General features: G+C 40.1%; 2 protein-coding genes across 5 annotated transcripts in view; both read right to left on the bottom strand.

Moving 5' to 3' along the window:
- TXK (TXK tyrosine kinase) overlaps nt 1-2,037 on the bottom strand; it is a gene marked incomplete at its 5' end in the record, with an annotated part of 56,423 nt that extends 54,386 nt beyond the window's left edge. The window contains 2 exon segments of the mRNA XM_081304534.1: nt 1,951-1,989; nt 1,992-2,037. Coding sequence (XP_081160660.1) covers nt 1,951-1,989; nt 1,992-2,037 — 85 coding nt within the window.
- A 2,113-nt stretch (nt 2,038-4,150) lies between these two features.
- Nucleotides 4,151-12,732, bottom strand: part of TEC (tec protein tyrosine kinase) — a 105,386-nt gene continuing 96,804 nt past the window's right edge. For all 4 annotated transcript variants that reach the window (XM_081303753.1, XM_081303751.1, XM_081303752.1 and 1 more), the window contains 7 exons: nt 11,826-11,900; nt 10,945-11,116; nt 10,608-10,824; nt 8,818-8,882; nt 6,268-6,386; nt 6,032-6,189; nt 4,151-4,804 (listed from right to left, as the gene is read on the bottom strand). In XM_081303753.1, coding sequence (XP_081159879.1) covers nt 4,721-4,804; nt 6,032-6,189; nt 6,268-6,386; nt 8,818-8,882; nt 10,608-10,824; nt 10,945-11,116; nt 11,826-11,900 — 890 coding nt within the window. In that variant the 3' untranslated portion in view covers nt 4,151-4,720. The remainder of the gene's footprint in view (nt 4,805-6,031; nt 6,190-6,267; nt 6,387-8,817; nt 8,883-10,607; nt 10,825-10,944; nt 11,117-11,825; nt 11,901-12,732) is intronic.

Below are 12,732 nucleotides of genomic sequence, written 5' to 3' on the forward strand. Positions count from 1 at the left end.
GGAAATTCTCCGGAGCAGTTGCCCCCATACCCAACTCAGAATCTGCCATCACGCAGCAGGATCAACATCCCAGCTTCCAGAATTACCTCCTTCTACCCTGAAGCAGCTTATGAATCCAGACTGCCACGACTACCCTGAAAACAGCAATTGCAGTTGGCAGACGATTGTGAAAAGCACATATGGACATTTTTAAAAATTAATTTTAGTCTACTATGAGGAATTACTGGGCTTTCTCCTTGTCCATAGTAGACAACTCATTCTTTTACCCAGAAGAAAATGGAACCATGTGTTAGCTGCAGTTTATGGCTGAAGGAAATAGGTGATTCTCGCCATCAAACCAGATCATCAGAAGTTGAGAGGCACTGAGATCACACCCAAACCATCCCCTTCCATGGCAAAGAGAATGATCCTCAAAATACCCCTGAGAGGTGTTCTTGCTTCACCCCCCAGGTAGTCTAAACCCTGACTCAGCCCTCACAAATTGCTTCTCTCACACATCACATAACCCAAGCCCTCCCTGTTCTCATTCACAGGGCCTTCTTCTCTCTAGTTCTGGCCTAAGGGAAATGAAGAACTCCTTGCTCACAGGACTTTTAATATTTAAAAATTCTTATGTCACTGCTCAGCTCTGTCCTGCTGTGGGGTAGGGGAGAGGACCATATGTTACTGCTTTTTGGCTTTTTCTGCTTTAATCTGCTTGGCCTTTATTTCTGATTACAGGCAGCCTTGGGGGTTTTTTTGGTGTTGTTTTTATTAGTGCATTATAGGTACATGTAACAGTGGGTTCATTTTAACATAATCATACATGTATGGAATATAATTTGCTCCATTTCAGTCCCCTCCTCCCACCCCTTTCCCTTCCTCTACTCTGTGGTCTTCCTTCTGTTTATTTAGGTGCTCTTTTTTTTTAAATTGGTGCTTTATAAATATACATGAAGGTGTGCCTGCCTTTTCTTGTCCCTTCTCCCTCCTCATTTATCCCCCTCTCTGCTCCACTAATCTCCCTTCTATTTCCTTGGGACCCTCGTCCCTCGCCTTTCCCTTATTTTATTCTAGTTTCCATGTATAAGAGAAAACATTTAATCCTTGACTTTCTGAGTCTGGCTTGTTTCATTTAGCATGATGCCCTTCCGTTCCATCCATTTACCAGCAAATGACATAATTTCATTTTTCCCTATGGCAGCCTTGTTTTTATCAGAATGGATTAAGACTATAAATTATATTGGGGTAGACAACTAGAATAGCATGGTTTGTTGTCTTTTTTTTACAAATTCTAACAATAAGTATTGGGTCCCAATTTAGCTGAAACAGGTGATATTTTAAAATTAAAATCAATTTTTCTAAACACCACCTAAAAATCAGAAATGCAAGACCTTGACTTGGTGATCTGTCCTAATCTGACATTGAGCTTTGTTGAAACTTCATTCCAGAATAGGCATCCAGAACTAGTCTTCCAAAGTGACTCCAGAATTAAGTTCATGAAGCACCCATCATTTTTAGCTGTTGTTTCTTTGTGATATCTCACTGGTGGGTAACCATAAAGGGAGTTGTCCTTTTAAAGACAGGGGCTTGACAGAAAGAAGCTGCCAAGGATAACCCACCAAGACTGCCACAGAACCACAACTAGAATGTGTCTTCTGGCCTTCAGCACTGAGTTCTTTACATTAAATATCCTTCTAGAATCTAACACTTCACACTGATTACATTTTAACTCACATTAGAGATGTAAGGACACTGGTTTTTGCTGTTTTGTGTTCTCAATGCCAAACGTTTACTAGAATTATACCATCACTGTGGTTATTAAAACAAGAAACGAAATACTGTCAATATGTCTGGGGAAACTAGCTGCAAACTTTCACAAGTTCTATGCCTTAGACAAAACTTCCTCTGATGTTCAAGAAGAATAACATGTCCAGAACAAGCCCTGAGAACAAAGCCCATCTTACTTACAGGTGGACAGAATCATGGCTGTCCTTCTGCAGGGGCACATAAAGCCGTCCTCAGTTCTTCAGCCACGCTCCACGCACAAAAACACATCTTTAAACTGAAATCATAGTTTACCCAAGACGATTCTCAGCAGCAAAGTTAACCCCACCTATTTTCCTGTTCTAAAAACCTCAAAGTCTGTGAATGACAATCTAATGGCCTACATAAGAAAGTTCACAGATCTGCATCCAGATCTATGAGGGTGGTTGCTATTACTTCCTCATTCCCATATGTGTGGGTGAGTCTAGCAAACAACATTTTCAAGAAATCACAAAATTTTAGTAAAAGGCACCTCAAAAATCCTTAAGTCTAATTGCCCTCTGTAGACAGAGAATGAAATAAAGAACAGACGAGGAAGGAACTTGCCCAAGGCCCCAGGAAGTGGTAGAAACAGAACAGGATTCCAGGTTTTGGAATATGAAGCCTAGAAGGTTTTGTCCTCTGATTTAGGATTGACACTTCTGGGACTTTGGGGAGAAGGAGAAAATCCAATGATACACTTAAAACATGACTGAGGTCTGGCCAAAAACCATGAAAACAACATCAATAATGCAAATTACATTGGGGAGTTTTGCTTCATCTCACTGGAAAATATAACCAAAAATTAACTAATTAAGGGATCAACTTTAATGAGGACTCAGTGTATTCTCAGGCTATTTCCTGCCTCATAGAGTCAGATCTTTTGGCATTCTGGGAGAATACTTCTACTTTTTACTTTGTTTTTGGCCTTAGCAATGCTTTCATATAAAGCTTTTTAAAAGTTTTAGTGAAGAAAATGTTACAAGTGTTGCCAGTTATCATCTATCTTGTTTTTTCCTAACATTCATGATGATTAGGACAGGAACTAGACCTTCTCCTGATCCTCTTCCCCACCATCTGTTCTTCCCACAGCTCCACAAGGTGAAAAGGAAAAACTGGGGGCGGGAGAGGAAAGATGTAAAGGAGGAAAGTATGACAGTCATTCTAAGGTCTAGCTCGCACATGACCCACTCCTTGAATGAGCTACAAGTCAGTCAAAAGTGTGCATGTTGCCAGGGGTAGCGGTGTACACCTGTAATCCCTGCAATTTGGAAAGCTGAGGCAGGAGCCTCACAAGTTCAAGGCCAGCCTGGGAAACTCAGCAAGACTCTGTCTCAAAATAAAAAAATAAAAAGTTTTGGTGATGTGGCTCAGTGATTAGAGTCCCCCTGGGTTCAATCCCCAGTATCTCAAAAAGAAAAAGTGTGCATGTTATTGTGAAAGGGAGGGGAAAATGAGGAGGAATGTGGCAGATTCTGACAAGAACTGGGATATTTTGACTTTTTTTTCTATTATACAATAAGTATTGGGTGAAGATGCAGCTCAGAGCAACTATCTCTGGCCTATCACCAAACATGTCACACTGCAGGACAGATCATGGCAGCCCTCAGAGAGGAAAGAGCTCCTAGAGGAAGATCCAAGTCTTCCTCAGCCTTGTGCCCCATAAATATCAACAATATGTTGGGCAATAAATGCTCTCTGCTGTTGGTGACCCAGATGATTTCTTTTCCCTGGACTCATGAAGAAAAAGGAGGGCTCTAACTCAGTTGGTGTCTTAGATGTTGTAAGGGTGAGAAACCCACCAGAACAAGCCGGAGAGAAGGTCCATTGTGAGGCTGTACAGACAGTCTCACTGATCCGAGAACCCAAGACCAGCCGGGCCTCCTGAGGTTTTCAAAAAGCCATCTCTCCATTTGCTTCAGTAGCTCTCCCTGGACTTTTTGCCACAACCTGAGTTGTTCCTGGGTTGTGCTTGAGATGGGGACAGCCTTTGTTACCAACATTACCTAATCTGTCTGCTCCAGAGCCCAGCATCTCCAATTAGAGCAACAATGCCCTGGGGCAGATTCTTACGATTTAGGAACTAACTGATTCTCTGGATCAAATATTCCACAGATTAGCTGTGGCTACCATAGGCAGGATCCTATAGTCCCAAGACAGGTCCTACTGGGGCCTATGCTAGACAGGCATCCCCAACTTATTTACTTGAAGAAGAGCATTAGCAACAAAAGGACCCACACTTTCTTCTCTTCAGTAAGGAATATTTGATCCCCAGGAAAGGAATTGACAGCTGTCATGTATAGTCCCTAAAACAGGGAGCTTATATATTACAGAATTAAAAGTTTCAATTAAAAGACAACTCATGTTTCTTATAAATATATAACTTTATATATTATATGTATTTACAATATATACAGAATACAAGTATTTTTAAATGTAATACTAGGAACACTCTTGAAAACAGTTGTTTTCAAAAAAAGATGGGTACTTATCCAAGGTGGGCTCCTGATTCATCTAGAACTTAACTCCACACAATGTCCCAGGCCTCTATTTCTGCGGAAATCACAGAGAAGTGAAGGGTTGCTGGAACATGGGTCTAGTACTGTTCCCCTTCCCCCAAATCCTGGCTTTCTACTGGTACTAGCCAACGTGGTTCCATGCACACCCCTAAAATGGGCAAACCCCAGGGCCTGAGCATAGTGTCTGGAACTCAAGTTCAGGAGAAATAAGAAGTGGGTGCCTTGAGTCACCAGCTCTAAGGCAGCATCTTCACAACTGGGTAAACTCAGTCACAGAGCCAATGTTGGTATAGAAGCAAATGCCTTAGCTGTGTATACGTAAAATGTCTACACAACCAGGTTCCAAATAAGTTATGCACAAAGTGCCATTTCCTTTTCATGCTTTGGAATCTTGGAGCTACTGGTCACAACACCACTTATCTTCCAAAAGTTTCTTCACATTCAACCAATTCATCTATGGTGTGCAGCAAATCTTCAAATGAAGGCCTCACCTCTGGTTTCTACAATTAAAAGTCAAAGAGAAGCTGTCGGTTCCAGAATCCACTCCCAAGAAAAGTTTCATTGCTCAAACTCCTAAATCTAACTCACTACAAAGAGGCATTTATGGCTTTGGCCCTGGAGAGTGCAGACATCTCCCAATAGTCTGTCTCTGCCCATGTCTCATGACCATGCATGTCCACCCTAGGTGACCCTGCATGTCCACCCCAGTTGACCACATGCATTGCTGCTAGACTAACCTTTCCAAAGCTGTTTTCAGGTCCCTATTCAAAGACCTACTAGAGCTCTGCAGAGCCTACAAAATTAAGTCCTGTTAATTTGCAGAGCCCTCTATAACCTGTCCCTCCTCAGGCCCCTTATCACCCAATTTCATTTCCCATGAACATCCTCACATGGGTTCTCTGCTAAATCAGACTAATTTCCACCCTCATGTTCACAGCATGTTTATAACCACCTCCTTACCTTTGTTCCTGCTGTTCTCTTTCCCCCTAGTACCACTTCCTGCCTAGCAGGTCTCTCTACCCAACCCAATCAGGGTTCTTGGGAGGTTACAGCCGGTGATTGAAAACCTGGGCTTTGGAGTCAGGAGAGCCTCTGCTGCTCTGTAGCTAGTTGGCCTTGAGCAAGCATCAACCTCCGGAGCCTTAATCTTCTCATCTATAAAGTGGTCACAGGAGAAATATCTCCACCTCAAAGAGTACTTTGAGAACTAAATCTAAAGCACTCAGCACAGTGCCTAGTACACAAGGCACGTGAGCTACTATCATTGTCTTTCAAAAACCACTTGGCACATAATCTTTCTGTGAGATGATATTTCCGTCCTTCCAGAGACTAAGCAAAGAGACCTGGGGAAGCTGAGGTTTAAAGGAAGAAACCTCTTTTGGTAGAAGAGTAATATTTGAAACCCAAAAGTAAGCCACAGAAAGGAAGCGAGCAACTTCTCCAGGCATATTTTTTTTGTCTATGGCTCAGGCAACTGTGGCAATATTCCCCCGTGGGAGCGAGGCAGCAGTCTGAGCGTATGCAGTTCATTATTAGTATTTCCACTTCACATTCTTCCTCTGATTATTCAGAACCAAGTTGACAGGGTTGGCGTCCTGTCTAGCTAGAGTTTGAAATCACTATAAAACATGTACTGCCTTCCTGGGCCTTCACATTATCCAGCTACTAAGTCCAACCCCTAAATATTTTAGAGATTCCCTAAGAGAACACAAAAGAAATACCTATACCTCTTGCCAACATCTCAGCATCACCTCATATACATATAGGGATGCCAACTTCGGCCGGTAGAGTCGGTGGCCTCGAGTAACCATGGTTACCACTTCATAGTTGGTGTTCTTTTCAAAGGGCATTCTGCCTTCAGTGAATATCTCCCACATCAAAACACCTGGGGAAGGATAAGCGTTAGTCCATGATGTGTCCACTTCCTCCCCAGAGCAGAAGCAATGTGGAGCACGGCTCTTACCAAATGACCACACATCTGATTTGCTGCTGAAGCGGCTGTAATTGAACACTTCGGGTGGACACCATTTCACGGGGAATTTAGCACCAGAAGAACTTGTGTACTGATCATCCAGAACATACCTAGAGTAAGACACACCGTGGGTTTACACCTCTGAAGTACGATCTTTGTTTCGTATGTGTGCTTTCGTTTTTACCTCCTTAGAATAAAAAAACACAGTTGATTGAAGTCTATAAGCATCCGGTTGAAGCTAAAGGTTCACCTCAGTGACCACACCTAGTGATTTCCATCTTCCTCAGCGTAATTTAAGGGGATGAGAGGGGTATATCACAACATCAGTACCTGAACTTTCGTTTTTCTGTTCATCTTTCTGTTTTATTAGGCAACAGAGGCGGAACACAATAGAATAGTTTGAAAACTTTTTGGTAAGCAGTTTTGTTCTTTAAACAAAATTTTACTCAAAGGCCCCATATGTGAAAGATCTAAAGCAGAGCTGTTCTAAAGGAAGTGGTGAAAAGTTTCTAGAGACACATGTTTTGAGCCCCCATAATTCCACAGAACACAATTTAAAACTGCAGCATATGAAAAAAAATGAAGTATATAAATGGTGGCATGTATATTTATTTTATTTAAATATTTTTGGTACCAGGAATTGAACCCAGGGGCTCTTAACCACTGAGCCACACCCCAGCCCTATTTATTTATTTGTTTGTTTGTTTGTTTGGAAACAAGGTCTTGCTAAATTGCTTAGAGCTCCCCTAAGTAGCTGAGGCTGGCTTTGAACTTGCAATCCTCCTGCCTCAGCCTCCTGAAGCTCTGAGATTATAGGTGTGTACCACTATGCCCACTATGTATGTTTATATACCATGACATCCCCACATGCACACATACTCAAAACAACACCATATTATTATTCTATGTGAACACAGTTATGCCCTTCTGGAAGGACATATAGCAATGGTAACAGTAGCTGCTTCTGGGATGAATAGCTGACTAGAGGTGGTAGATGTGAGAACTTCATCCTTTGCTATAATATGTTCAGTACATATTTATATGTATTTATAGGTTACATGTACATATAAAGTTGATTTCTAAAAGCTGTCATGAGGAAATATTCGAATAAAAGAACAAACTTTCTTTGTGCAACTCTACAGATAAAGATGGTAGCTAGAAACGATGCCACTATGGGCTGGATCAAATCATGTCAGGGGAATCAGGGATTAGTGAATAAAGATTGTTTCACAGAGGTTGATATAAAAGCAAAGATATTCTGAAGCTCAGACATATGAAAGTGGAAGACGCCCATCAGATGTTAAACATCTTTATGCAAAGCAAATAGAGAACGCTTAACACCTCAAGAGTCAGAAGCTGATGGCAACATCTTTCTAACCTCCCTAGGCCTGAGTTTCCTTAGGAGCTAACCTTGGTCCCTGACCGTGGCCTCACAGCACCTGGCCTTGCCTGCCATTTTAACTGTTCCTAGCACTGCCTATGGGCCACCTTCCTTGGCCCTCTTCCAGTTCCCCAAGTTGGCCAAGTTCATCCCGGACCTCAAGCTCTGGCACTTGTTCCTTCCACCTGGAATATTTTATGCCCAGATTTTCACCTAACTGGTTACTTCCTGCCTTTTGGTCTCCACTCACTATCCCCATCTCAGAGAGGCCTTCCCAGTCAGCTGATCTAAAGCAGCTTCCCTCACCTCTGCTCTACCCCAAGTTATCTCTCAAGGGGTCCACGGACTTTTTCTGAAGACGGACAGATATTTGAGCACCCAAATGCTTTGGGTTTCACAGTCCATATAGTCCCTGTCACAACTCCCAGCTGTGCCTCTGCAGGGCGAGACCAGTGACAGATGACACATCAACAAAGAAATGAGGCTCTGCCTCGATAACACTATTTATATGGACACCGACTTTGAAATTTCAGATAATTTTCAGGTTTCAATACTCTTTTAATTTTTTCTAGCCATTTAAAAATATAAAAGCCATTCTTGGTTTACACACACAGAAAAGTGTAGGTCAGACTGACTGACAGGCTGTCATTTGCTGACCCCTGCTCTATCACATAAATTATTCTCAGATCTTGCATTTTCCTTCCTCTAGAACATGAGCTGTATGTGGCTTAGTCTCTGCTTTGGTTCATACACCTGTGTCCGGCATGTTCATAGCAGACACCTAATTTTTATGAACAGATCAAAGAATAGAGGGAAGGAGAGAAGATAAACAATATACTTTCAAAAAATATTTTCTACACTCTATTATAATTACAAATATTAAGACAATAAAAACGCTGCAGATGTGGAGATACTAAGTGCTGGACCACAAAACACGTTTTGATGAAAACAAATCTAGAAATCTAATCCACACGCAGGAGAAGAGCTGTATATTTAACGGGCTATACTACCACCTAGTGGAGAGAACTATTAACACCACAATGTAGAGTTTTTTCAATGTATTACTTTCGTTCTGTCTCATTGGTGCAAATTACTCCTACACGTATTAATTCTATAACATAAAGTGAACATCACTTAAAAACACATATACTAAGACCTACCTGGCCATTCCAAAATCAGACACTTTCACAACTCCCGCCTCATTTACTAGACAGTTTCTGGCAGCCTGGAAAACATTATGATGATATATTCGTTAAAAATTTACACCCAAAAAATGCAGAAAAATAAAAGTCCTGTCACATTAAATTTATTATATGCCAGTCAACATTTGTATAGGGTGGAAATGTGTCCTTATAAATCATTTTTAGCCCTATAGAAATGTCTCCAATGTATAACAATTTTTTAAGTAAAAAGGTCAAAAAACCATATTTGCAATAAGGTATTATGACATTGTCTTTACCAATGACCACGCTTAAATAAAGATCAATAGATGGGACGACCCTCTTTCCCCACCTCCTAGTCTTATTAAATAGTGTGATTTTCTTACTGATAATGACAATATTTCTTACTTTCCCCAAGATAAGGTCTGTAGACAAGTGTAGTCTGACACATTCTTGAAGATATTCTACTTTTATTAGTTTTTTAAGTACAAAAAAGAGCAATGTACTGTTTCAATATGACTGAGAAATATTCTGTTATCACTGAGCATAATAACCAACACTAATGTTGTACATCACATCCACTTTTAATCCCTTTGCCTCGATTATACACTGACCTTTAAAATAGTCTTATGAGAAAAAAAAACACAATTTATTGCTGTGGAAACAGGGTCTGGGGCTCAGAGAGATTAGGCAACTATCCCAAAATACACTGTGGAAATCAAGTTTTCCAACTCCAAATCCCAAATTCTCTATTACACATTAAATCTAGAGATACTGTTGCACAGTGGTTAGAATACTGACTCCGGTCAAAACCTCAAGTTCAAAACTGCCTTCACAGTTTATTTGACTATTGATGTATTTGCACCTCTATTTTCCCATCTGCAAAATAGCAATAATAACAGTACTACTTCCTAGGATTATTATGATGATTAAATGAGGGATTTTTTTTTCCGTGTGTGTGTGTGTGTGTGTGTGTGTGTGTGTGTGTGAAGTAATTATTAGAACAAGGCCTCTTTAAGGTGACTGTTAAATTTTTAAAAATGCCTTTCTGCTTCTCTAGAAGAAATGTGTCCATACTTTATCACAAAAAAAAGCTAGAACTAAAATATGACGGAAAGTCCTACATGCAAATCACTATTATTTTGGTGAAAGAGTCAAAGTAGAGTGATAGTGTGACTGATATGTTGAAAACAGACACATTTGTGAAAACAGGTGGAAAATAAAAATGGAAGGAAAAGAAGAATGAAAAAAAAAGAGAGAGAAAGTAGAATAAGAAAGGAAAAGTTAAGGAGCATCGTTAGAACCAGTAATAGGTTTTCTTTTCTGGTCTTGTCAGAGGTTACATTGGATAAAGGAAGTGAACTAAGAGATTTCTCTGATAGTTTCTGTCTACAGTGTGTGAGGTGGAAAAGAGCTTAGGATTTAGCCAGAAGGTCAAGGCCAACCCTAGCTTTTCTGTTTACCACATTAGGCAAGGTTTTCACTTCCCTGAAGCTAACTTTCTTATCTACAAAACGGTGAGGGTAATAAATCTGCTATGACTTGCTATCTCATGGAACTCTAACAGAGATCTAATATTTAACGCACAGAAACTTACCCAGAGATATCAACTCCATAAATTATTAGATTTAATAATTATCTTTCCTTTAAAATTATGCAAATGAAATCTATCAGGTTCAAAAACAATGCTGAAACATTATTATGAAAAAAAATTGGATACTAATACATCATTGCTTATTGTTTACAAAGCAATCAGGCCCGTGAATGGGAATACAGTGACTCGTGGTTACCAGGTCTCTGTGGATGAAGCTGTTCCTCTCCAGGTACTCCATCCCTTCACACACATCCTGACACATGCTCAGCAGGATGTCTCTACTGAAATGGCCTTGTCTCTGTCGGAGGAAATTCAGAAGGCAGCCCCGTTCCATGAACTCAGTAACAATGTAAAGTGGTTTCTGCTGGGTGCATACACCATACAGCTGCACCAACTTGGGGTGTGTCAGTTTCCTGGGAGTGAAGACATACATACACAGAGTTACAACAGGAAAAGAAACCAGCAGGTGTATTAGCTGAGGAAGAGCCACTTTCTAATACAAACAGGGAGCCTGGCAGGAGAGAATAACTTACATCATAACTTTAGCTTCTTCTATAAAGTCCTCCTCACACATGGCGCCTTCCCGAATGGCTTTGATGGCTACTTTGTACTGGGCTCGCCACTTGCCAAGCCTCACCACTCCAAATAGTCCACTCCCCAGTTCCCTCATAAAGGTCAGCTCTGAAGGGTTAATCTCCCACTTCTCTGCAAGACAGAAGGGAAAAGTGAGAGCACTTAATAAAGAGAACACAGCATGAATCAGTGTTGAAAAGAAACTGTAACCAAGATCTGCCTCCAAGTCCTAGGATAATGGCAATCTGTCTAGACAGCACAAAGTGGCTCTCCACCCTCTGGGGAGAATGTTCCTGGTTAGCCATCACTATACAAGCAAAGTGAACTGAAGAATCAAGATGCTGCATAATAGGAAAATAACATAGCTGAAGATTAAGGTACTTTTTTGAAGACAAATACTTCCTCACCACTCTTCCCTCTGGATTTTTTTTTCTCTTTTAGTTCCATCAAGTTAAAAAAAAATTAAACCTGCTCTTTAAAAGGCTTTTTCCAGAAGCAACAAAAAACAATTGCATTGGAAGAGTTCTCCATTACCTCTAACCTTACATCCCTGAGAGTAATCAACAGCAGTGAGAACCAGGAAGGGCTATGATTTATTTTAGATATAACAGGATAATGTTTATTTTTCACCAACAGAAACTTTTCCATTGAATTACAAACAATCATGAAAATAGGAAATCTAGGGTTACTATAGTTATAAAATAGAATCATCTAAAAACTCAAGAGTACAAATTTATAAGAATGGTTCCACTGTTAGGAGTTCTACACATCTAAATTTGTCATGTGATAGTGGATTCTTTTCATGGAAAATTAGCTGATACAACTACAAAATGAGAGTTACCATAGCTGAATCCTGCAGTGGTTGGGGCATTCTTCCCCTTTGTACTAACTGGGTACCGCAGCCTTGTGACAAGTCCTAGAAATCAAAGAAAGTATCACAGGTGAAATCGCTCTTAGCCACTCCACATGACCAAATGCTAATCTAGAAATGTACAATTCATTCATTTATAAAGGTACTGCTCTCCCTCTGCATATACACATAGCTCTATGCCATAGGCTTTCATTCATTCCACAATCTCCTTCTAAATATTAGTGTGTATCAGGCACTGTGCTTAGCTTCCTCACAAACATTTTAAATGATATTAAAAGGTTTCTGTTAGTATTTCATGTTCCTTTCCAATATGAAAGCTGAATTAGGAAAGAGAATTATACTGAGCTGCTAAAAATTAAAGTGATTCCCCTGATATAACTCAATGCTAGCAATCTTAGCATAAAAATAGGCTGAAAAGATTAACCACTGGGAATATCAACTGTTGGAAATCAGGAAAGTAAGTTAAATCTTTTAACCTAAGTTGCTTTTAGCACTAAATAAGAAATAGGAGGTGCCTTTCCATCAACACCAAAAGCACTCTGTATTTGCTCTTTTATAACACATTTCACAGTAATTTAAAGTTGTTATGTATATCTATCTCCTCTCAGGGGATAAAATCTGGGAGAATCAGAATCAATGATTATCTGATCCATAGCACTCTCCCCAAAACTTGGCTTGGCTTCTAGCATGCAGTAGGCACTAAATACATGTTTGCTGAATGAGTTGAGATAGTGATTAAAAAGTAAAACTTACAAAAGAAAAAAAAATAGAGGAATGGGAACACCAATAAGAAACAGAACAAACAGATAAATATTTGGGAATAAGTCAATATGAATGAGCTCCTCAAATGTTAAACACAGGATTGCTACATGACTTA

This window comes from Spermophilus citellus (assembly GCF_964194105.1).
Source record: "Spermophilus citellus genome assembly, chromosome: 8".
NCBI classification, from domain to species: Eukaryota; Metazoa; Chordata; class Mammalia; order Rodentia; family Sciuridae; genus Spermophilus; species Spermophilus citellus.